At 36.9% G+C, this 27435-nt stretch overlaps 1 protein-coding gene across 1 annotated transcript in view; it reads right to left on the reverse strand.

The window, feature by feature from the left end:
* Positions 1–27435, reverse strand: part of ROBO2 (roundabout guidance receptor 2) — a 744230-nt gene that overhangs the window by 150087 nt on the left and 566708 nt on the right. Inside the window, exons 8-14 of the mRNA XM_054710136.1 lie at positions 26785–26909; positions 21405–21576; positions 14992–15197; positions 9821–9902; positions 9232–9394; positions 7445–7611; positions 3465–3586 (exon numbers count right to left, since the gene is read on the reverse strand). Of these exons, the coding sequence (XP_054566111.1) occupies positions 3465–3586; positions 7445–7611; positions 9232–9394; positions 9821–9902; positions 14992–15197; positions 21405–21576; positions 26785–26909 (1037 nt within the window). The remainder of the gene's footprint in view (positions 1–3464; positions 3587–7444; positions 7612–9231; positions 9395–9820; positions 9903–14991; positions 15198–21404; positions 21577–26784; positions 26910–27435) is intronic.

A 27435-nucleotide genomic window follows, 5' to 3' on the forward strand; every position in this document is an offset into this window, starting at 1 on the left:
TAGGAACAGAAGAATCGGGATCATTATATGCAGAATATAGAATGTCTATGTGAAATTATATAAAAATGAAAGTAGAAACAATGTAATCCTCGTCATAATTACTCTTAAAGTGTTATAAACTTAGTTTTATTTTTGCTAAAGTATTACTCAGTTTTGTACTTAGGGCCCCAAAACATGGCTGATCAGATGGTGTGGTTTAAGAAGCAACAAAATGCCCCGCTCAGGACCACATGCTGAAATCCCTCCATTAAATATCCCACTGCGTATTTGTCTACAGTTTGTCTTTACAGTGAAATCACTGCGAGCAGATTTGAAGTAAGGAAACTCTAATGTTATTCTTACCTATAAATATACATGGGATTTAGGAACATTATTCAATCTGTCTGTATTGGTTTCCTTTCTTTCTTTTTAAAAAAAATATATTTTATTGATTTTTTACAGAGGAAGGGAGAGGTATAGAGAGTTAGAAACATCGATGAGAGAGAAACATCGATCAGCTGCCTCCCGCACACTCCCCACTGGGTATGTGCCCGCAACCAAGGTACATGTCCTTGACCGGAATTGAACCTGGGACCCTTGAGTCCACAGGCTGACGCTCTATCCACTGAGCCAAACCGGTCAGGGATCCTTTCATAAAATTATGAAATTAGAGTAAAGGGCCTTAACATCTCTAAGTTTCACCCGTTCTAATAAGTAAGACCTCCATATTTTCTCAAAGAGAAGTAGATGAGAGGTAATATCTTTTCTGTTTTTTGAGGATGGAATTAATCACTTCCTCTTTGATTGAAATCTGTCTATAGGGAGCATATATACTTGTTATGGAACGTATTCCTGTGTACTGTCATTAAGAATTTGCATGACAGAAGGCAGCCGATCGATGATTCTCTCTCATCATTGATGTTTCTATCTCTCTCTCCCTCTCCCTTCCTCTCTGAAATCAATAAAAATATATTAAAAAGGAATTTGCATGATTTGTGTCTCTTTATATAGCCCCTGTACAGACACACATTGGGTACAAAATTGTTTCTCAAAAAAGGCTGTTGGACTGGATTTGTTCAATGGGCTTATTATTGAGAGAACACTGGAAGAATTCTATTCATTGTGTTCTATATTTCAAATATAATTAATTAAGATTGATGAAAATAACCTTTTTCCTCCTCAATTTTCTTTGTTGATGAAATTAATGGGAATGGGTGAGACAGTTACTTCCCCAAAGAAACTTGGAGGAAAGGTAATTCAGTTTTTTGATATTTTTAAATTTTTTTCCTTACAGTCATTCTTCTACAATAAAAACAAACAAAAAACAACAGAGACATAATTATAAATACTTTTTAATTAAGATTATAATTAAAGTGAAAACTCTTCTAGGTATGTCTAACTAAAATATCCATTACTTATATAACATGCAAAATCTATCACAAACACAAAAGACTGAAAGAATGCATGCCCTTCTGTCATCCTGATAGATGTCTTCATGGATTTTTAGAAATTATAACAGAGATCTTTGACACAAAGGAGAAGTTGGCACTAACTGTATTAGGCTCAAGGAAGATTATCTCTCTCTTCACAAAACACAGACACACATGTAGACTCAAGCACATGCACAAGTGTTAGCATTTTCTAATGTGACTAATATGGCTATTTTTATAGTATTTGTTGTTTCTACTGAAGTGGATACTATGTGGGTCAAAAAATTTTGTATTTTGAAATGACAGTGGGCAGGTTGACATTTATTAATGCACTAGAGGCCGGGTGCACGTCACTTGTGCACTGAGGAGGGGGGGTCCCTCAGCCCAGCCTGTGCCCTCTTGCAGTCTGGGACCCTTTGGGGGATGTCCACCTGCTAAGCTGGCAGGTGGACATCCCCCAAAGGGTCCTTAGTGCTGCTGCAGAGGCAGGAGAGGTTCCCACCACCGCTGCTGCACTCTCCAGCCACGGTTGAGCTCACCAGATGTGAGCCTGGCTTCTGGCAGAGCAGCGCTCCCTGTGAGAGCATACTGACCACCAAGGGGCAGCTCCTGCATTGAGTGTCTGCCTCCTGGTGGTCAGTTTGCGTCATAGTGACCAGTTGTTCTACTGTTCAGTCTATTTGCATATTAGCCTTTTATTATATAGGATGCAATGGAACAGTTTAGCATATATTAAAATACTAATTTATTTCTTAAAACTCATTAATTTTTAAACTTAAATGTCAACTTATTAAAATTATATATGTATATGTTTGGTGCTGCTGGATGAGATTCAACTAAAAGAATATAAAGATGTTTGATTTAAATTCACAAGAAGTTTTCATCAAAATTAAAATATCTTGTGTTTCAATTACCCCATTAAGAAAGTAAGAAACAAACTACAGATTAGGAGAAAATGCTACAAATTATATAAATGATAAACAACTTGTATTTAATATATAAAGAATTATTACATGACTGTAATAAGAAGACAAACAACACAATTTAAAAATGGTCAAATCATTTAAACAGAGATTTCTCTAAGGAAGATATATAATTTCTCAGTAAACATGAAAAGATTCAAAACATCAGTAGTCATGAAACAAATGCAAATGAAAACCACAATGATATACCATTCATCATTCACTAGAATAGCTATAATAAAAAAAAACAGGAGATAAGAAGTGTTGGTGAGAATATGAGAAATTAGTAAGGATGTGGGAAAAAACACTGGAATCTTAAAATATTGCTAGTGGGAACATAAGATGTTATAACCACTTTGTAAAACATGTTGGCAGTTCATCCAATGTTAAACACAGCATTATTGTTATTACTCAGTTTCTAGGTAAATATCAAGATAAATGAAAATATGTATTTACTTGTACACAAATGTTCATGACACCATTATTCATGATAGCCTACAGTAGAAACAACTCAAAGGTGTATCAGCTGATGAATGGACAAAAAGATGTATATGCTATATCTGTATGCTATTAAGGAATGTTATTAAGAAATAAAAGGAACAAAATACTGATACAACATGAATGGACCTCAAAAATATTATGCTTAGTGAAAGAAGCCAGGCTCAAAAGACCACATATTGCATTTCATTCCTATGAAAGCAACAGGCAAATCTATAGAGACAGAGAGTAGATTAGTGGATGCAAAAAGCTCAAGTGAAGGGAATGGAGAAGGGACTGCTAATGGGCACAGGATTTAATTTTGGGATGATGAAATGTTCTAAAATCAGATTTTGGTGATGATTGTATGACTCTGTAAGTATACTAAAAACCATTAAGTTGTACATTTTAACTTTAGAATATGAATTCTATCTCAATAGAATTATTCTTTCATCTATTGAATGCTTTTCTTTTTTTTGTGATTAGTTACACATTGATTTTAAATGGTCAGAGTTTTATTACCATTTTTTGGGTTGTTGACTTATTTTTTCTTCTTTGGTTTGTTTTCTTAAAAGAAAAAAAGAGACTGTTATTAACATGGCCTTTCAGAACTTACTGTCCATGTGACTTGAACAGTCGTGGGAGTCAAAACAACCGGAGTATGAAGACGAACAATGACATCTCCTAGTTCCTTCTGTACTTGTCTGTGGTCCACTCCTTGTGCTGGTGGGCTGATATCTACAGGTAGACAACCATTCCCAAATTTTAAAAATTCATAGTAAAATTCCAATATATATTATATAAGCTAATAATATGCCATTAGAAATAATTACAGGGGAAAATTGTTGAAAAAAAATCTTTGTGACAAAAACATTAAAGAGTATTTATATACTACCACCATGCTAAAACATAATTTAAAAGATTATATTTATCTTCACTAAAATAATATTAATAAAAGAGTATATGCAATCCCTCACCCCATTCAAATACATTGTTGTGCAAAGTCTCATCATTTTCTTATTAAAGAATAAAGAATGTGCTGTTTTCTATGGAAACATCAGTTTTATATAGATGTTAAAAGACTTTCTTGAGTAGTTAATGGGGTAATATCTGAAAACTGCTGTCTGGGAATTTATTTAATACTTTGTTCCAATTAGTAAATTGTGTGTTTTTACTCCTTGACCTACTTCAGACTAGCAACGTGGAAGAAAAGTAATCAGAGGGATTGGAAACTTGAAGTATATTATTAAAGGTAAACAAAGTGAGGGGAAAGGGGAAGAAACCCCCAATATTCACAACAATACTTTTGACCAAAACAATTAAAATACTGATAAAATGTACTAAAGTAATAAAATTTAAGCAGTGCTCCAATATCCAACAAAAGGTTTTTAAAACTATTGCAGGGGATAGGGCTCAGGGAAAGAAAGAAGAAAAAACAGATTTCCAATATTTAAAATGATATATCTTTAGCCATACATTGTTCTGGCCCCTTACTTACCATTCACTTAAATACTCTTTTCTTGTCCCATATATACAACTAGAGGCCCGGTGCACAAAATTTGTGCACTTGAGGGGGTGGTCCCTCAGCCCGGCCTACGTTTGGGCGCCCTCGGGAGATGTCCAACTGACAGCTTAGGCCATCAGTAGGACATTCTTAGCACTGCTGCAGAGGTGGGAGAGGCTCTCACCACCGCTGCTGCACTCGTCAGCCATGAGCCTGGCTTTTGGCTGAGTGGCGCTCCCCCTGTGGGAGTGCACTGACCACCAGTGGGCAGCTCCTGGGTTGAGCATCTGCCCCCTGGTGGTCAGTGTGTATCATAGCAAGTGGTCGTTTTCCACCATCAGGCTGAAACTGGCTCTCTGACATCCCCCAAGGGGTCCCAGATTGCGACAGGGTGCAGGCCAGGCTGAGAGACCCCACCGGAGTACAATTGGGGCTGGGGAGGGACACAGGAGGTTGGCCAGCCAGGGTGGGACCACGGGAGGGCTCCAGGGCATGTCCGGCCCATCTCGCTCATTCCTGATTGGCTGGACCACAGCAGCAAGCTAATCTACTGGTCAGAGCATCTGCCCCCTGGTGGTCAGTGCACATCATAGTGACTGGTCGATTGCCTGTCTACAGGTGGTCAGTGCACGTCATAGCAAGTGGTTGAGTGGCCTTAGCATATCATTAGCATATTATGCTTTGATTGGTTGAATGGCCAACTGGATGACCGGACACTTAGCATATTAAGCTTTTATTATATAGGATGGTTTATATTACATGTCCACTGAAATATATAAATGATAGACGTCCAAGTCCATCAAATTGATATGAAATACTGAATTTCACACATACTCAAATCAGCTTCTTTAACTGGTGCACTATAATGTTAAGTTGATTTTTTTCTCCAGCTACCTTATTTAAAAAAGAAAGTCCAACTTTAATTGATTTATTTTCTTTATCTTCTTTTCCTTTATTTTCTCAGGCCACAATACCACACTCTTGAAAAATATTTTAAGTACATATCTCAACCATAACTTAAATGGGGTGCACTAACTTAAATTGGGGCATCAATAATTGGGACCTACACTTTGGTGACTATTTTCCATTTCCATTTTTTTTCGTCCTTAACATAAACAGCATTGCAAGTTTTACTTAAAACAAAAAAATATTAATATTAGGTGAATAATGTTAACCTTTATGGATATATCTATGGTTTATTCTTGTGATGTTGATGGTGCAAGTATCTGCTGCCTTACTAAAATAATTCTAAATTCTATGGTATTTATTTTATTTTTTAAAATCCTATGGTATTTAATATCTTTTAAAAATAAGAGTGCATACAGCAAAGCATTCTTTGAAAAGAAGAGCTTTTCAAATAGCAAAGCTGCTGAAAGTGGTATCAAAACATCCTGATGTTCAGGCACAAAACATGTGTTTTCCTATTAAACACCTGTTAAGAGAATATAAGCATTTTTTCTTCATATAGTCTCTCAGCTGGAACAAGTCAGATCACAAACAACTTTTCATTAATGTTTTATTTTGTTTTACTTTTTCACCAAGAAATTATTTTGAGTCAAGAATTAGTGACTGGCACAGATATTGAATGATCCAGGTTTGAGGGGTTTAATCGCACCACAAGCCTTCCACATTCTGGTATCTCTCCATCTTCCTTCACTGCCTGCTTTCTATCTAACCAGGTAAAATGATATAGGTATTATTATTTACTGATTTAAAACCATGCACCTTTTCCTCTTTAAGTTCAATAATTTAATTTAATTTACTCATTAAATTTGGACACACTAAGAGCAATTGGATCCAGGCAAGGTAAAATATAACCAGTTTCAGGTCTTCAAATTCCTTGCTGTGCTTTTTCTCTCTCTTGAGACAGGTTCTTTACCTACAGGTCCTTTATCATTACGGAAAATTAATCACATTACTGCTTACAGAACAATAGCAAGTGGCATTCCCTCCTCCCTTGACTGTCATCATGTCAGCAATATTACAAAAATCACGTGGTAACTTTATTTCACTTGATTTCTTTAAGGTGCCCTTCTCTGTTATAATAGCATGCTAGTAACTATTGCTGAACTACATTATAATTATAATAATATTTTATGGCTGTATGGTGCTTTTCATAGTATAAAAATACTACTTTGAATTATATCTCGTTCAAAGCCTTTAACAAATAAGAAATGATTAACCCTTTCTCAAGAACCTGTAGGGAATAGGTTTTAACAAATAATAAAGCAACCATTTCTATTTTATTAATTCTCTTTGTCTACTAGTAGGAAGAGAAATTAGAATGCCACATTTTATATTAATCCTTAGACTCCAATGACTTCTCATTTTGAAGAGACAGGCTCCTAAAAATGAAATGAGATGTCTTCCATTTAATCTTGTTATAATGTTCTGGATAGGTTTTTTTTTGTTTTTAATTAGTCAAAAGAATTACATACCTCTGGAAGAAAACTTGATTTACTCCTTTCTGAAACAAATTGCTCCTTTAAATCTCTGGTTTAATAAAATTCTTGTAGCGATTCTTACCAAAATTATCAAAAACATCAGTAACATCTGCCAGACACCTGAACACAGACTACTGGGCCCACTCCCAGAGCATCTGAGATGGGGCCTGAGCACCTGCATTTGTAACACGGTCTCAGGTGATGAGATGTTGCTTCCATGGAAATCACACCTTGAGACCCACTGCACTATAAAAACAAAATTTCTAAACAGTAGGGAGTAATTATGTCTTTATCTGGGCATCTTATCCATTCCAGATCACTGTATAATTAATTTCAAAAAAGGAGAAATATTTTCCTCCCTTTGAAATATAGTAAAGTCTTAAATTAGTTTATTCACTCTTACTATGTGAATATATTCAATTATTTTGTTTATTTTGTACTAAATAGACCCTGACACCTCCAGAAAAAGGATACACTCACCAAGGTGAACAGCATGTTCCCTCCAAACTGGGTCAGTGGGTCAGTTCTAATGAATCATTATAACAAGTAATACAGACACATTTATCTTTCTAGTGCAATCCCTCTGTTCTTAAACATGTGCTAATGCCTCCTTCTAGAGCCAGTCATATTCACAGCTCTTGAAATTACCTTGTGTGCGCACAGGATCTGACATAGGGCTTGGGTCACTGAGACCTTGGGGGTTGATCGCTCTGACCATGAATAAGTAGATTGTATTGGGCCGCAATCCTTTCACTGTATAGAGGGTGGTCTTTACATGGTTTGCCACTGTCTGCCAGCTATTGCTCACTGATTGGCTGAAACAAGAACAGAAAGTTCATTTAAGGTGCAGTCATAAAAGTACTGGAAATGGAATTGGGTATCAATGACAAAGGTTAATGGTTGAAAATTAAACACACCCACATACACACACACAAAACACTTGGAGTGTTCAGCCCAATAAATGAAACATTTGGATGATTTCAGTTTATTCAACAACAAAGCCGAGCCCACCTAACGAAAGTGCCATGCACAACAAAATTAAACTCAGCCCAGGAGATGTGACAGCCCTTTGCTAATGCACAGCAGCCCACTAAATGAATACCTGTGAGAGGAACAGAGGCCAAGATCACAACATCAAGTTTATACAATAAATATGATCCTCATAAATGTGTACATATACATATGTGTGTGTGTGTGTACCTTGAAAATAATTAACCTGTAGAAAGAATAAATGGACTACAGAGTAAATTATGCCAATACACTTTTCTGTTACAAGGTGTGTTTCCTTTTGATCATTTCCACATGCAATATTATAATAAAGCCGTCTAAAACTACATATCTGTAAAAGAAGAAAGGAAGCCTGGTTTGAGTATTTTCCCCTGGTCACATTTTTAATAAAATCATATATGACACAGTATTGTGATTTCCCATCTGGGAATGAGGACCTATCTCCGAACCCCTCACAGCCAGTTACAGACAGCATGACTGTTTAGAGCTCTTTGTCTGAGATCAAATATTCCTTTTGTTTAAAATGAAGAGAAAATGCAATTTTCAGCACCTTCCATTAATTTTTCAAAAGTAAGTCCTTATGCATCGAAGCATGGAAATTAAAGAAAAACATATTTTGAAATTTGAAAACTATGTGCTCATCATTCCATTAAATGTACTACAAGAGACTAAAATGAAAGCATTTTTAAGCATCTGTCTTAACGCTTGGAAAGACAGTGGTCATCACTATCCTTATAATGGCAAATGAAAGCACATTGAAATTGAATACAAAACTATATTTTCCTATTTGTATAAGTATTTTATCAAATTCCCATAAGACAATTTTATTATGGCATTTGCTAGCTTATAGTTTATATCCTTAAACTGATGACAATTAATTCAAGTAACAATTAAACATATCTTTTATTTTCAGCAACCAGAGGTACATACAATAATTTTTTAGTTGTAGTTTTTAATTTCCTCTTAAGCATAAACAATAGATATATTCAAATATTTAGCATAAAACAATGGAATTATTTTAAGTTCTTCTCTAAGTATTAGGAAGCAAAATTCCAGGGTTCTGTGCCTCAATAAACATTGCATAACTTAAAAGTTCCTTGTGCCTAATTAAATTATTTTCTGCTTACTTCTAATGCTGAAATTCTCATCTTAAATCCTTATAATGTACAGGGTAAACAAAGGAGCTAAGTGATTATGTCATAATTAGATCCCTATAAACTTAGGCATGGATAATACATATTTAATCTTATAATTAAGGTTAAAATGAAAAAGAAACACACCTAAGTCTATTCTTGAATAAAGTCAGATTTAAAGTAAATTCTTAAAATGTACTGATTAATCACATCCTTAAAATAAAAAATGCAGGAGATTTTAGGACATAGGAGCTAAAGCAAAACCCCATGGAGAAAATAGGAACTATCCCATACCTGAATGCCTCAATGATATATGAACTTGCTGGGAGGGTTCCAGGGGTACCTGGTTGCCAGGACAAGGTGACACTGTTCTTAGTAACATCAGTGACCTGTGGTTTGGATGGTGGTCCTGGCAGGTCATTTAAATCATAATTTTTACTGATTGTTGCTCCAGATTCTATAGAGGACAAACAGAAAAAGCTTAATTCCTGAATGCATATGCTGATGACTATGGTTAAAAAATAAAAATTATCTATTAAAGAAGTTGACCTAGTCAGTGAACAAAAGTATATAAGTGAACATTTGCTTTTCCTACATGTTACTAAATGTTTGCTTTCTCAAATGATCATTAGGATTGCTTTCTCTTTAGATTGAGAAAATAAAATAACAAGGTTGTCAAGGAAAAATGTATCAAATTGCATATATGCGATGCTATGTGCAAGAGGTGCAGGAATTAAAAAGTGGCATGACAATTTTTACATTTAATGAATTCAAAATATTGATCTCTTCTTAACTTGGTATTTGATAATGAGATAATCACTAAAATGGACTCAAGATTTCTTGAGTAGATAATTTCTGGGAAGATAATTCACAAAGAATTCACCTGTGACGTCCAGCACAGCACTCCAGGAGGTCTCCCCACTTGAACTTGTAGCCACACAAGTATAAGTTCCTGTATCAGAAATCTAGTGAGCAAGGCAGGGAGAGAATTAAAGTGTTTAAAATAATTTTTTGAAAATATTGAAAAATTAAAAATACTAAATATTTCCCTTTAAAGAGATCAGTATTCAGCTATATTTAAATTGTAGCAGTGTAACAGTGAATGGAATGGAATTATATGATTAAAAACAAACAAATCATGCCAATGGAAAATTGCAATTTAGAGCTGAAAGAGACCACAGAAATAATCTAATACATAACTCATTTATAAGTATACATAAAAGTAGCCATTTTATTAATCACTTAAAATATTTCTGTTATTTGTTGAAGAATAACAAAAGACTTTTAGTAATAATTAATATTATAATCAAAAGTTCTATTTTACAAATGTAAAATGCAGAATACTCTATGATCATGCATTGACAAAAGCCCCAAGATCAAATAAGATGTGTGGTTGAGCCCTGTGGGCTTACATTGCAAATATTAGTTGGTATCAATTTAGGGCTGAAGGAAGAGTGAGACTGGAAAGAGAAACTGATGACCACACAGAATAAAGCAAGTTAGATATAGAATTGAAATTCTGTGGTGAACATGAGTCTAATTGTTGACGAAATATGGGAGTTCATAGAATATACTACCTGCTGGGTTCAAAATGTAAGTCTATGGATGACTGAACTTTTCACAATTGATTCTCAAGTAAATCTTTAGTTCATGGATGTTACTGTCATTCCATTTTAATTTATTTTACATGTCATTATGTATTTTAACCTAAGGTTCAAATTGCCCTGGAACGTCATTCTTTGCCATATTATCTTCATACAACTATCTTCCATTATGGAAGTGATGATGGGGGAGATCTTTGTGGGAAAGCTCTTCTTTCAGATGTGGCTGAGCACATTACAGTCATTAGAAATCTTTTCATTTAAGAAGCATCACTCACAAACTAAATATAATGAGCCGAGTTGGATTTTAATGGGATGTTCATTTGAATACGGTCTCTGAAAGAGTAAAGAATTTGCATTTTATTATAGCTGTTGAACTAAAATGTAGCACTTGTTATTACCTGCAAATGCTAAAAGAAGGGCATGTAGGTAAAGCTTCTTAACGGATCTCCTTGTCATTGTGGGGAGATACAAGTCTGCCATTAACTGTGGTAGATATGTTTTAATGAGTGTTCAAATATTCTACTTCTCAAAAGATACAGATTCAGCTACCAATTAGCTGAACTATAGGAACACAATGTTCATCATTCTATTTCCCCCCTTGCATTAAGTACCAAAAAAGAAATAGTGAGACACAAAGGAATATAACCTACAGAAAGTCTTTTGATATGAGTGAAGTACTGTAAAACCCATTTTTATCTCCCTTTAAAGACAGTCATATTACAGAAAGAGAATCATTTTTTCGAGTTTAGCAAAAGTGTTATCAAAAGCCTAAATCTCATTGCTAAAAGTCACTCCTATGCCATCATCATCATCACATTCATTTTTATTCCTTCAACTTTAAATAATGTCTTTTCTGATCACAAGTATTTCAAGGCTTCCCCACCCTTTTCTTTTTATCCTTAAGCAAGTGCTTTAAAAAGAGATTCATGTGCTGTCAGCCTCCGTCACCTCCTGCTCTCCTTGTGCAGTTGGCTGCAGACAAGCCCCAGGAGCCTGCATCTCAGACAGACTACTCAGGAGCCTGTCAGAGGGCTCAAAGTTTGACATCATCAAGCACCCACCTTTAATTGCTTTTTTCAAACATTACTTGGGATCCTGACTATTCAAGCACAACCTCTAATTCAGCAGTACAGTGAAACTGCATTAACCTCCATGGCCCAAGTCTGCCTTTAGCCCAGAGAGAGAGGTTAAAATGTTTACTTAAGGGGAGTTGGCATTAATTTCTTAATAACTCCCATTTTGTTCATAGAAGAATAACAATTAATTTACAATCAATAAAAAGACAAGGCTAAAATCTATATTAATTTATTTTTCTTTTAACTGAATTAAAAAACATTTTTTCCTACTTCGAGCAATAATTATATGCTTGTGTCTCAAAATAAAAATGCATTTAACATATTGAATATTTGTGTTTCTGTGTGTACACACACAATGTAAAAATAGTGAAGTTCTTTCTTTTTGTATATGTATCTGTATGATATACTGATAAATACAAACTAAGTGTGTGATTGCAAATAATTTGGCATTGTAAGTGAACATTATGAGTATTTTAAAAGGGAAAAATTCAACATTGTTTTTTGAGTTTTTTGCTTTGTTTTTTCTTCATCTTGGTTCCTATTTCTCTCCAGAGACCAGATTCTACTAACTCTTCTTCCATTGAACCATTTTCAGTCGATTTTTTATTTGTGCACTATTACATCTACCATCTTAGTGCTGGCTCTCATTCCCAATCTTTTGATTACTATAATATATATTCAAGTGTTGGCATAGTGCTTGCTGCATAAAGGGATGCTCTCTATATTTGGTTGAATGAATTGAATATATTTTTGAAGGGCAGGTCACCCCCATGATATATCCTCTTGGTAGTTACCCCTTGTATAATTCCTCAGCTTGCCTGTGGAAGGCCTGTTGATTTACTTCTTGCCAACAGAATTGAGCAAGGGTGTCAGAATGTCATATTTCTGATTATACTGCTAGAACTGCAATGCCTCTCTTGCTAGGAGACTCTCTCTCTTGTTGACTTTGAGGAAGCAAGCAATCACATTGGGAATATACATATGGCAAGGAACTAAAGGCAGCCAACAGTAAGCAAGAGGCTAAGGTCATCAGTCACAAGTAATTGAGTGCTGCTACTATTATGTTGCTTGGAATCAAATCTATCCCAAGTCAATCTTCAGATGAGATGACTCACCTGATTCTAGACTTTTGGACCCTAAAGCAGAAGACCCAACTAAGTCATGCCCAGGCTTCTAACCCACAGGCATTGTGAGGTAGTAAATGTGTTATGCTTTAAGCCTCTATGTTTTTGCTGATTTTTTACACAGTAGTACATAGCTAATACAATACTCAGAAGTAAACATTTATTTTGATTGAGTTGATCCTGAAGCAGGTCTAATTTATATAAGTTGGCAGGAACAGTCATCCTCTGTTAAAAGACCAACAAGGCTTATTCTTGTCCACAGGTTTACATTTAAATTCCATAGCAACTTAACCTAAAATGTAAGATATTCTATGAACTAGTTAAACCTGCCTCCTATTATGTAGTCTCATTTCTTTATTTTTTTCACACAACTGTTTGGTCAAGCCAATTTATCCACATTTCCTTATAAACTTCCTTTGTTCATGAGTTTAAATCATATGCATTTGTCATTTTAAAATTATTTAAATATTCTATTCATATCATTAACTTTATGTAATTAAGATTTTTATGTACATACTAGAGGCTCAGTGCACAAAATTGTGCACTGGAGGGGGGTGACCTCAGGCTGGCCTGTACCCTCTCGCAGTCTAGGACCCCTCAGGGGATGTCCCCCTGCCAGCTTAGGCCTGATCCCTCTCACAGTCCTGGACCCTCCGCTCCTTACCACCTGCCTGATCACTCCTTACCCCTCAGCTCGCTGCTCCTTAGTGGCAGGCTCCTTACCGCTGGGCTCACTGCTCTTTAGTGCCACTGCGGAGGTGGGAGAGGCTCCCACCACTGCTGCTGCACTTGCCATCCGTGAGGCTGGCTTCTGGCTGAGTGGCACTCCCCCTGTGGGAGCTCACTGACCACCAGGGGGCAGCTCCTGTGTTGAGGGTCTGCCCCTGGTGGTCAGTGAGCATTATAGCGATAGGTTATTCTGGTCGTCCTGCAGTAATAGTCGCTTAGGCTTTTATTATATAGACTAGAGGCCGGGTGCATGAAATTCGTGCACGCGGTTGTGTGTCCCTCAGCCCACCCTGCACCTTCTCCGATCTGGGACATCCATCTCACAATCCAGGACTGCTGGCTTCCAACCACTTGCCTGCCTGCCTGATTGCCCCTAACCGCTTCTGTCTGCCAGCCTGATCACCCCCTAGTCACTCCCCTGCCAACCTGATCAACACCTAACTGCTCCCCTGCTGGCCCGATTGCCCCTAACTGCCCTCCCCTGCCAGCCTGATCTCGCCCCCAACTGCCCTCCCCTGCCAGCCTGGTTGCCCCCAATTGCCCTCCCCTGCCGGCCTGATCTCACCCCCAACTGCTCTCTCCTGCCGGCCTGATCTTGCCCCAAACTGCCCTCCCCTGCCAGCCAATTTGGTTCTGATTTGTCTGTTTCTATGCCAGTCAGCATCAAAAGCTCTGCCTCCTAGACAGCCATTGGTTCCTCACACTTCACCCAGATTTGGTTCTGATTGGTCAGTTTCTATGTCAGTCAGCGTCTCTGGGCCTATCTCTGGGCCTGATCAGAGATGTGGGGCTGATCAGCAACCCCCTGCTGAGGCCCTGAGAGAAACAGAGGCTTGACTGCTGAGGAAGCCTGGAGAGAAAGAGAAAGGCAACGGCTGATCAACAGCTGCCATGGAGGCTGCAGATCAGACCCTGCCTCTCTCTTCGGGCCTTTCTCCGGGCCTGATCTGCAGCCCCAGTACTGACTGCAGGACTGACTTCAGGTTGTTTTGGACATTACAGACCCTGGGTTTTTATATATTAGGATTGGTTTCGATGAAGAGGTAAAAACTTTCTAAGTCTGTTTAAAAATTATGAGTAACATAAGGATAATGATATTCCCTCTAATTGGAATTCATCATTTGTACAAAAAGAACTATCAAGGACCATAATAAAATGTAGAGTGATGTGCTGGGATATAAGGTTTTAAGTTCAGGCACAGTTTTCTCTAGGTCAGTACACAAATTGAGATAAAGATATATACAAGTTGAGCCGAAACCGGTTTGGCTCAGTGGATAGAGCGTCGGCCTGCGGACTGAAAGGTCCCGGGTTCGATTCCGGTCAAGGGCATGTACCTTGGTTGCGGGCACATCCCCAGTAGGGGGTGTGCAAGAGGCAGCTGATCGATGTTTCTCTCTCATCGATGTTTCTAACTCTCTATCCCTCTCTCTTCCTCTCTGTAAAAAAATCAATAAAATATATTTAAAAAAAAAAAAAAAAAAAAAAAAAAAAAAAGATATATACAAGTTGAACATTACTTACCCGCAAGTTTTTAATTTGCAATGTTCCTTGCTCTTGTATAGTTGCTCTTGGATCTCTACCCAGAAAAGTGAATCCCTCCTTTAACCAGCTAATTACAGGAAGAGGTTCACCAGTTGCTTTACATTTCAGTAATGCTGTGCCATCTACTGCTAGTGTTTGGTTGGCTGGGCCTTGTAGAATTATGGGTGGAGGTCTATCTGTTAAAACTAAAGGACAAAGATATTTTCAGAACATTTTAACTTCTATAAAATTCAGTAGTCTTGATATAGAAAGTAAGGTTAAAGCCCCCAAATCAACATTATTTATAACTTATTCTTTATCCATCAAATATTTATCATCTGTAAAAACTATACTGAGGCCATATTATTATTTATAACTTTGAATTACCTATAATTAAGATGCTAATGGCATAAAATTCTAACATTTTAGAAAGGCTTACTGTTATTGAAAGGCTTAATCACATTAAAATGAAAATATGGATGGCTTATTACAACCATTCATAAAATGTCTATATTATCTCTCATATGCATATTTAAGAAAGACAGTAGAGAATACATGAGTAGAATCAATTTTCACTTTTATTTTATTATAAATATATGCATAATACATAATTTTACCCTTGCTATCACTAGTTGCATGCTTTAAGTATATAGGCTATAATATTTCTGTTGATGTCAAAATATTTGATTATAAATAAATTATATCCAAAAATGATATTGAGTCTTTAAATTTTAGTAATATAATTTGGATGATATAACTTAATTAGTCCTTACAATTAAGCAAAGATAATCAATATAATTAGACTTTATTTATGGTATGACAAACATTGGGTTTTCAACAGTGTTTACATATCTATCAATTCCTGTATTTGTTCGATAAATTTTCCATAATTTAAACTTTTATTTCAGTGGGTTTTTAATTAAATTTTATCTTCAGTGTCTTTAGAAGTATTTTGTAATGAGTTAGGAAATATATCAGAATATATAGTATTATTTAAATGGGTAATGGAAATATGGAGTCAAATGGAGGCAAGCTTTTAACTAGGTCTAATTAGAAGACCACCTCACAATAAAACTGACATGTCCAGGTCAAAGAAAACATTCTTAAAATTAAGAGAAAGTTCTATAAATTTAAACAGAGATTTTGGTTAATTATCCAAAATATGCTTTTTATTTCATGCATATATGTTATTTTCTTATTTCTAGATTACTTCATTGTAAGGATACAATATATAATACATAGAACATGGAAAATATATGTTAATCAACTATTTATTTTATCCGTAAGGCTATCGGTCAACAGTAGATTATTAGTTAAAATTTTGGGCAGTCAAAAGTTATTTGTGGATCTTCAACTGCAAAGAAGGTCAGTACTCTAACCTACACATTATTCAAGGGTCAACTGTGTGTGTGTGTGTGTGTGTGTGTGTGTGTGTGTGTGTGTGTGTTTAAATGTTTTAAAAATATATAATAAATTAAATGTTTTAAAATTGAAAAAATATATCAATTTTTTAAATTGTACCTGAATTTAGAACCAACAAGCAAGCAAGCACACAAAAAAGACCATAGATACAGAGGATGATAATTGCCAGAGGCAGGGAAGCGCTTGGGTATGGGAAATATGGGTGAGGGGGACATACTTTCTAAATTTATAAAAAAAGACATACCACTGTTGATATTCACTGTGATCACCTGGCTGAGGAGTGTTTGTTAGGTTTCTCCACCATAAAGTTAAATTTACCCCTTTTCATAGCTGTACCCTCAGGGTGAAGTGCCTCTAAGTAGTCCACACTTGAAGAGTGGGGAGTTATGCTACATTTCATTGAGGGCAGAATATTTACAAAAAAATTGGAAATACCATGTGCAGAAGATTTGTCTCTTCTCCACTTATTAGTTTATTTAACCATATTTTTATCAATATGTACTCATGCATATTTATTTTATATTTTGACTTATACTCCAATTCTACTTTATTTGTTTTGCTGCTCAAATTTCTACATTGGCCTTTGGGTGCTCATTCATTTGGCTCCTGTGCTTCTTTGACATCCACCTCCAACCCCCAACAATGTGTGAGTTTTTGATTTTGTTTTTCTGAGTACTTCCTTACTTTCTGATACCAGAAGATGCTCCAGGCTGATCTTATATAATTTCTGACCGGACACTAAAAATCAGCCATTTCTTCAAAATACACACATACACAGTTGACCCTTGAACAATATGAACTATTATTTAGTTTATATATCAAACCATAGTGGATTCTATTTCCACTAAGCAATTGTGAAGAGAGTTTTTCTCAAGATCATGTTATATTACAATGTTCATAATAAAATAGTCTTATTGCTTATCAATCTTTTAATCATTCTATCAGTTTCTATAAATGCCTATATGCATCATCTTTTTTTTTTATTCTTTACAGTTCTGAGTAAAAAGCAATACATTAAGCAGTCTTTTCAGAGCCTATCATGAGAAAACCAACCAATTTTAATTAAAGATGTAAGTTATTGTATAGGTCCCTTGCCTGGAAAGATGTAGTATACTTTCAACCAACCTAAACCTACTACAGCAAAATATACATTAAAATCTGTGTGCATGCATGTATGTGTGTGTGTGTATGTATGTAGAAAATCTTATAAAGACCCAAGAAAAACAATAAAATACTGTTTATGTATTCTTTACAAAACAAATTAGACTTATTATTTTACTGATTTCCTTAATCAAAATATTCACTTTAAAAGTAAATAAAATAACCATCTGAGTATGTGAAAGTACAATATTATATCAATTATGACACCTCTGGCGATAATTGTGCAAATAGATATTCAAATGGGAAGTTCCATAGAATTTATTTACTTCATGGACCAAAACAGGAAAGGCAAGTCACAAAATATTATCATTTTTAAATTCAACAAGAAAAATAGTGCTGTAGTAGCAGAGTAGATATCATTTAGTAAATAACTGTTTCAAATTAAATATCTATATAGAATTCAGGGAACTTCTTATAACCTACTTTTATTTTCATATTCTTGAAATCATTAGATATAACCAAAATGCATCTAATTTATTTATTTATTTAATTTTTAGTTCCCAAATATGTCGCTCATCCTATTTTAAATGAATTTGATCAATAAAGTAATGAAAACTCTCCTGGCTAGAAGGAATTTTCAGTCCAATCATGTTGTGGGTGGAAGATGACCACAGGTTTCCATCACATTGAGGTCAATGGTTAAATGAACACTTAGGGTTTTCAGTGATCTGTGGACAACTCCATGGTTTTCTGTAACTATGCATTGTAAATCTCCAATAAATCAGTCACATAAGATCGTGATGTAACATTTTTTGTCAATATAAGATATAAGTACATGTCTTCTCATCAGTCCTTTTAGATTCTATTGACTCTATTCACAGAATTCTCATTACAATATTTTAATTTTCTCAAAGACACGGTGTAGAAGAAAAGAAGAAATGAAGAACAATAGCAATGAATTAATGAGGTATTTTAATGGGATATTTTGAAACTCAAGTATATAGAAGCATCTTATCTCAATCTATAATCAGTAAAATTATCATTTAACAGTTCCCTTCATTACCATTAGCAATCTCATCTTATATGAACACTTGAGCTAAAAATATTTCTGAGAAAGAAGTGTAAGTGTAAAAACATAACAACAGAAGCATTGCTGTAGATGTTTTGCTTGTTTCTCAGAACATGGCATATGCTTTCATTCTTCATTGGAATTTCAATTCGGCTCTAAATTGGCCTGAATCATGCACACACAAAAATTTTGATGGCTCACATATTTTTAAATTGCTAACCAAACTAAGAAACTCAAAACACTAAAGCTGAAGCCATCAACCAATATGGCAAGTTAAAATTTGGAGACAGAGTTATTTACAATAATAATATGTGTGTGTGTGAGCCTTGAAGTTAGATTTGTTTACTCTAAAAATCAATAAGTCTATAACCTTCACTCAATGTTTTTGAAAAAGGATCTTGATTTTGTGATTGCTTACATAAGTAAAAATCAATGTAGTAATTAATGTTCAAGCCAGTTGTAGGAAAATGTCCAGAGCTATCTCATTCACCAGATTTAAAACTGTTTATCACTGTCTTAATTTTGACCTCAGAAACACAGCTAGAATAACTACTGCATTTTGTGTAATCATGTTTTCAACTAACATAAATTCTCAAAACAAAAGTTTTGTATTCCATTATATTAATCATAATTCTGAATATCCACCTGTTTCATGAACCACATCAGTCATACCATAAACCAACTTTTCTAATTCCTCAATTTTATTTTCTACAAATACGTTTTTCCATAAAAATGTCTTCATTTAATAATATTTTAGAGTCTGTCTTTTGTAAAATAATATAATCTAAGATCTTCCAAGGATTACAATAGAGATCTTAAGTGTTGTTTCAAATGTTTTGTAATACTGTAGACTAAAACTTGGCTTTGGCCAGAATGTCAGAGTTTCCAAGTATATGTACCTGGACATTTTTGTTCATAGTAGAAAACTTAAAACCTTAACAGAGTAACAATTATATTTTATTTAGGTTAAGGAAATGTGGAGGAATGAAGAGTAAAAGGTCATGTCGAGCTACAGGAAGAACTCGGCGCTGTTCCTTCCTGAACCTGACTTATTTCCATTGGGCAGTAGCCATTCTCTGCAGCAGCAGCAAGCACAACCGTTCACGACCCAGGACCCCACAGCCAACGTTTGTCTGTTCTATTTACATTAGTTCCATTCCTGCCAATGTGCTGAATCAGGCAATACCACGGACATTAAAAAATATTGCCTTCCTATTCATTTTAAATGACCTTTTAATCTACATGTAAATGTGAATTGTATGAAAGCACATTTCACCAGAAGAGAAAGAAGAGAATCAGAGAGGTCACAGACAGAAAGAAGCTCTTGAGTCTCAGAATCATAGTGTCAAACACACACACACACACACACACACACACACACACACACACAAAACAACTACCCACAAATTCACAAATAAAGGAGAGCAGAAAAAAATTTAAGGCATTGAAAAATGAGCTTAAATTCATGCTCACAGGTTAAAAAAGTATCTAAAACTCCCTAGTTGTCATTTGTGACAAGCTGTTGGGGAAACATCAGTTAAAGCTCTTGTCTTAACTCTATTCCACCTTTTGCTATGAGTATAGGTGCTTCGTTGAAGATTCCTAGTACATATGTTCAAATAAAGAAATAATAATTTTATCATCCAACAGTAGTTTTGAGGTGTTTAATTAATTTAAGATAGTGAATGTATAATTAAAAAGTCATAGGATGTCACTAGCTAACTAAAAACCCATCTCCATTTCCACTAAATATAAGATGCTATATTTCTCCTCTAGTAAAGTAATATTATTATTTACTAGAAGCAAGTATGTCTTCACAAGACTAATTAAAATATACAGATAATATGTCTATACAATTTGACTGTGATATTTCTTTAAAATAATACATCACTATGTGTTTAACAATAGATTATCTTGGAAGTTCTCTGGGAAAATAAATGGTATTAAATCAAGGAGAATTATAAACTATTAAAAACGTTATTTTATCTAGATCCAAACTAAATGATAAGAATTTATTAAAATAACTTAACTAACAAATCAGAACATTTCACATGTTAATGTGAATCTTGAAATAAAAAGTATGCCCTGGTCAGGTTACATCATCCCAATATGCCAAGGTTGCAGGTTCAATCCTTTGTCAGGGCATATCTATATATATAAAAAAACAGAGACCGCTATGATGCCCGCTGCAGCCAGTGAACCACCCTGATTGGGGGGTGGGGCCAGCTGGCCAACCTCCCAAGGCCCCTACCCCCAGCCGGCCCTTCCCCTGATCAGCCTACCCCACCCCTATCGGCCAGCAGCCCTTCCCCCCGGCTGGCCCCACCCCTGATTGCCCCCCTACCACAACATGGGGCAGGGTGGCCAGCCAACCTCCTGAAACCCCTCCCTCTGGCTGGCCCTGCCCCTGATTGCACCCCCCCATGCCAACATCGCCCCCACCCAACCCGATCAGGGGCAGGGCAGGCCGGCCAACCACTTGAGACCCCTCCCCCTAGCCAACTCCACTCCTGATCGCCCCCCCCCACACACACACACCAATTGAGGGTGGGGCTGGCTGGCCAACCTCCCACTGTCTCCTCCTCCCAACAGGCCCAGTCCTGATCTGCCCTGATTGGGGCTGGGCCAGCTGGACCCCACCCATGCATGAATTCCTGCACTGGGCCTCTAGTATAAAAATAAACCAATAAATGCATAAATAAGTGGAACAACAAATAGATCTCTCTTTCTCCCCGTTCCTACTCTCTCTTTCTAAAAATCAATGAATAACAATTTTTTTTAAAACCATTATTTCCATAAGACAAATCTAATAATACTGCACCATCAGTAACTTCCAGTTGAGCTTTTGCTAAAATGCTTCCTGCCACAGTTAGGGCCTGGCAAATGTAGTAACCCGCATCTGAACGTTGAATGTTGGTGATCGTGAGGTCTCCGGTTGGTGACACAGAACATCTACTATTGGGCTGCTGTGGTTGGTTTGGGAAAAGCAGGTTCTGTGGAAGCAAACACAATCTCATCAATATTCTTTTCCCACTTGGAAGGAAAATTACACTGACAATAGTTATTGCAGTTACAAGAATATGGTTGGAAAAGAAAATACATAGGTTTAATAATAAAACATAGTGTTGAAATAATTTAATGGCACATAGTGAGTTTCACTGAGAAACTTTGTGCAAATGATGGAAAAATAATATGTTCTAAGAAGTCAGCATGCTCTAGAGTTGAAGGCACAATCATCTTTAAAAACTAAGTATCTTAGCAATTTCATCTTTTCCTAACTTTCTGATAATTACTTCATATACTAGTATTTGAAACATGGTTTGCTGATCTATAAAATGGGCATAATAATGCTTATCTAACTCAACTCATAAGAAAGTGAGGATCTGGAATGAAACATTAACTATGCATACATTTTATACACTGCACATTACTAAAGAATGCAAAATATATCTCCTGTTGATCATCCTATCTTATAAAAGAGTAATATGCAAATTGACATCACTCAAAGACACAAGATGGCTGCCCCCATGTGTACACAAGATGGCTGCCCCCATGTGCACACAAGATGGCCGCCACCAGATGGCCTGCAGGGGGGGGCAGTTGTGGGCAGTTGGGGTGACCAGGTCAGCAGGGGAGGGCAGTTGGGGGACACCAGGACTGCAGGGGAGGGCAGTTGGGGGGGCCAGGCCTGCAGGGAAGAGCGGTTGGGGGGGACCAGGCCTGTAGTGGAGGGCAGTTGGGGGGGACTAGGCTTGCAGTGGAGGACAGTTGGGGGGGACCAGGCCTGCAGGGGAGGGCAATTGTGGGTAATCAGGCCAGCAGGGAGGGCAGTTAGGGGTGACCGGGCCAGCAGGGGAGGGCAGTTTGGGGGGACCAGGCCTGCAGGGGAGGACAGTTGTGGGGGACCCACACCTGCAGGGGATGGCAGTTGGGGGGGACCAGGCTTACAGACAAGGGCAGTTAGGGGTGACCAGGCCGGCAGAGGAGGGCAGTTGGGGGAGACCAGGTCAGCAGGGAGGGCAGTTAGGGGTGACCGGGCCAGCAGGGGAGGGCAGCTGCAGGGGAGGACAGTTAGGGGTGACCAGATTGGCAGGGGAGGGCAGTTAGGGGCAATTGGGTCAGCCAGGGAGCAGTTAGGTGTCGATTAGGCTGGCAGGGGAGTGGTTAGGGGGTGATCAGGCTAGCAGGCAGAAGCGGTTAGGGGCAATCAGGCAGAGGCAGGCGAGGAGTGGTTGGGAGCCAGCAGTCCTGGATTATGAGAGGTATCCCAGATTGGAGAGGGTACAGGCTGGGCTGAGGGACACCCCCCTCCCACGTGCACAAATTTCGTGCACCGGGCCTCTAGTTTTTAATATTTGATGATATTATCAGCATTTCTTCTAAAGGTGTTACCAAAAAATGTGTGACTGAGACTGATGCAGAGCCCAATCTTCTTGTGCTGTAAGGTTTCTACATATTGTAAGAGCCTCAAAGTGAACTATGAACAAATGCTAAGAAAGATTAATAGGCAAATCAAAGAAAGTAAAAAGAAGATAAAGACTATTTCTGAAGTATGTATGCAACTTAAAAAATTTCATAATAATACTTTCTTTTAAAAAGTTAGTTTACTGTATATCTCATATTAAATATAAGCAGCCTAATCACAAGCTTTAAAATGTTTTCATATGAGATCAGGGATATTAACTGCCATGACCTATGTTGCTTTACTGTTACACAATTAAGAAAAACATTTGGGTGTAATAAATTATATTGAGATATAGTTCCAAGATGGATTATAAATAAGAACATATCAATTTTATGTTGTATTTATTTACAAAACAGACATTATAACCCTATGTGATCTGTTTCTCAATATAGTAATTAATTTTCCAGGTTTGTAATTAAATAGTTTCAATATGTTAAAATAAGAAGATAATAACATTCAATTAAAGGCATAAGACACATTTCACCTTAAAATGTTTTTACCCTTGAAGTAATACCAACGGAAGAGGATAAAATAGGGTATTAACACTTTTCAATTACGCTAAATGACTTTAATCCTGAAAATGATGTCCTACTTTAATTAGAAGCTCTTCTCTTTATTGCAACATGATGGATGTCCACTTTATTAGATTCAAGTGTGACACCATAAGCCCACTTTACATAAACATTACCATGTTGTTAAACCCTTTCTAAAAGAAGTGATGTTTGCTAGCATGTCAGGAGCATAATTTCAAAATGCCATTGCCCTGTTATAAAATTTGTATTACTATATAAGGATAGACATTTTTATCATATGAAACATCACTTGAGAACAAGCTAATTCTCTCGTGGAATCCAGATAGATTACTGAAATAAACCATCTGAAAGAGAAGGGTCTAAATTTTAAAGCCACTTGAAAATGATACAATAACTCAAAGTGTGCACTTTCCTACAATTAGCCATTAGAATACTGATTTACATAGTACTAATACATTAGATGGGGTTCATTCTCTCTGGGATCTCTTCCTCTCAATGCCATATTAGTCCACCTTCTAAATGATTCGTTGACATGGAAAATGACATATGATTGAGGTTAACCCATCAGCTTTTATTCCCTGCTCGCATGACTTAGGCAAAAGATAATGGATTACAAGCAAAACCCGGAATTTTACAGAGCTCTTCTTGCTTTGAAGTGCCCGGGTATCCTATTAGTGCTAATTGGCACTATCAGCACATATTGAGGAATACGGACCATTAAGTCCAGGCTCTTAACTCTCTCTCTTCTGAAGGATTGTCATAGATCACTGCAAAAATTGGATACTGGAGATAGTAAAATCAATTTATTTTTCCTGATACCCAATCATGATTTGAAATTTTACAATCTGCTCCAACACGTCTCTTCTCTCTCTCTCTCTCTCTCTCTCTCTCTCTCTCTCTCTCTCTCTCTGATGTGAGGAAGACAGGTAGAGAAGGGAAAATAAAAACAGACCTAAGATAATAATCAAATCAGATAATATAACTGGAAAAGTTAACATCTCTGGAATTATATAATAATTTGTCAAATAACAGAAAAAGAAACACTCTGAAATTATTTGATCATTACTTTTTTTCAGCACCATTAAAACACAATGTAGCGTATTTAAATATCATGTTTATTTGGCCATGGGAACAAAGCACATTTTATGCAATATCTTATAACTTGGAGCTATTTCAGGGCATGGGATTCACACATGATATAGCTGTATCTATATAATAACAAAACACGCTATAATGGTGTTTGACATGATACATGGGTTTAAAGTGTAGATTTGCCACAATCAAATAGTTTTACATCACGTTACCTATATCGTTTATAAATAAATAATGTATTTCTCTCCCGGCCCCAGCCTTCTCAGGCTCTGTGTGGATCTGGGAGCAGAGGGGGCCAGAGTGGTGCTGAGCCTCTCCCTGGTCTTGGGCCACAGTGTCCAGGCCGAGGGAGCCCGCAGGCCCTGCAGCCTTCACCTGCCACTGTAGCCAGGACTCAGTGGGAAGCAGGTGCACTCTGCATTTTCCCATTTCTAACCAGATGTTAGAAATGACATCTTGTTGACCTTCATAATATGTAAGGCACTTTACTATATACACTAACTAAATTATGACATCTCCATGACTTATGTGAAGTAAAATGTATTATCCTCCTATTTTAGGTTAAGAAAATTTCAGTAGAGATAAATAGTGCTGCAAAGGTTGTGCATTCACAAGAGGGAAATGGCTTTAGAATTCTTTCCTTTTCCCGTGTGTGTGTGTGTGTGTGTGTGTGTGTGTGTGTGTGTGTGTGTGTTATAGCTAAGGTCATGTTGTTTAACACTGAGTCTAGAGTGTGTGATGCTTTTATCCAAAACCAAATTTTAAGTGAAGAATTGAGGAACTCTATGTGCAGATATCAATTTTATAGTTACAAAGTGATTTTTAAAAATATAGGAAATAAGGCCTGGAACAATTCCAATGTTAGATAAGGGAGTGGTCAGCACTTTATATTATCTTCCCATCACTAATTTTACACCCCACAAATCATAGGGGAGTGACTGCATCAGGTGCAGGTGCATTCAGGAAGGGAGGAAAGACAATTTGTCCATCCAGGTCAAGTTGATAAAACTGCTGGTTTGGGGTGGAACAGGAATATGTAGGAGCCCACAAGAATTAAAAAGACCACTGAGGGAACTTCCTGATGCCTCTCTACCCAGATGATCATGCCTTGAGTTCTGAGCAACAGGTTCTCTTAATAAAGGCTGTAGCCGTTCCCCATATCTAAAATCAAAAGTTTTAGATTTCCTGAGACTTTTAATCATGGTTGCCATTATTCCTCAGAAAATTCTTCCAGAACTTGGCCAAACAGCAGAAGGTGCCAAGGAGGAGCCCTGGTGGGCATCTTCCTGAGAACTACATGCCTCCTTGGCGATGGTCCTGGAACATCTAGAAAAAATATCTCTCGGTCCTTCAGGAATGAACAGATATGGGCTTAGACAAAGAACCCAATTTCTGATCTGGTTGAAGCTGGAAATTCCAAACCTAACCTCAGCACCTACCCGCTGAGTGTTCCTCACAGTTGGGACCAAGTCTTAAATGAGAAAAGTTGTGCATCCTTCTGAATGTTAGCAGAGAATCCGAGAAGGCTGCTGCTCAGAGAGGATAAACCAGCGCACAGCAAAGACCAAAGTGTTAGTTGCTTCCAGTTGGTTATGTATTATTGTCTGTCCAACCCTACTGTGAAGGAATCCAGAAAGGATGATGGAACAAAATATTTTCCCCACACTTAAATGGAAGCATGCTTAACTTAACGATAAAGAAAAAGTTTATACTATTTACCTAGGAAAGGTAACTGAAATTTGTTTCCTGGCCATTTAATAATGGAAATGTATATTGACAGGATATTCTAAGTGCTGTGTGTTGTCTCATCATTCCAGGGAAGTTCAGTGCAAGAAAACCAAATGACTTTTCTGTTCAGAAAGTCTAAGTAGTGACAGGTTTTGGTTAGAATTTAGAGATCGTTTGGTTACACGGAATTGCATTTATTCTATATAAGATACAGAAGTTTAGAAAATCAACACTGGAACATCTAATTTCCACTTATTTTAGAATGAGTCGGTTCCTTTTTTAGAAACAACGTGAATTCAACATTGATAAGAAGAAAGGCAAGGCAAACTTTGAGGATCCCCGAAGACAGGGGGTTCACGGAAGCAGTCGATGCTCACACTCACCTGGCTGCCTTCTTTCTGCCAAAACACAGCTGGCTGCGGATTTCCTTTAGTCTCACAGGGAAATGTCACTGTTCGACCTTGTGCAACAATCTGATCTCTCGGCCTGACCACAAACTGTGGAGGAGCTATAATGTAAATGGAAAGAAAGTGTGTAAATATAAACTGTTGAGAAAGAAAAATGTAGCCAAAGGGACATTGTGGTACTAAGTGGATGGCTCAGTGCCAGACAGAGGCTACAGTTTTTGACTTACTTTTAAGCATTTCCCATAAACAATGGGAAGAGGAAGAGAGAGCTCTATCACACGTGAGGAAAGAAGTAAACATATTAGCAAGCACATTTGAAATGTACATTGTAAATTCATAAGCCATAAGGTTGCATGGAAAAATAGATTTTTATGATAGTCTTACTTTTTTCAAAATTTGTTTGAGAGAGAGAGGGAGGAGAGAGAGAGAGAGAGAGAGAGAGAGAGAGAGAGAGAGAGAGAAAGAGAGAGAGAGAGAGAAAGATAGGAAGAGAGAGAAAGGTAGACAGAGCGAGAGAGATAACATTGATCAGTTGTCTCCTGCAGGTTCCTTGACTGGAGATCATACCCCAAACCTGGGTATGTGCCCTGACCAGGAATCGATCTCGCCACCTCTTGGTGTACAGGA

This window comes from Eptesicus fuscus, chromosome 3, assembly GCF_027574615.1.
Source record: "Eptesicus fuscus isolate TK198812 chromosome 3, DD_ASM_mEF_20220401, whole genome shotgun sequence".
Classification (NCBI taxonomy): domain Eukaryota; kingdom Metazoa; phylum Chordata; class Mammalia; order Chiroptera; family Vespertilionidae; genus Eptesicus; species Eptesicus fuscus.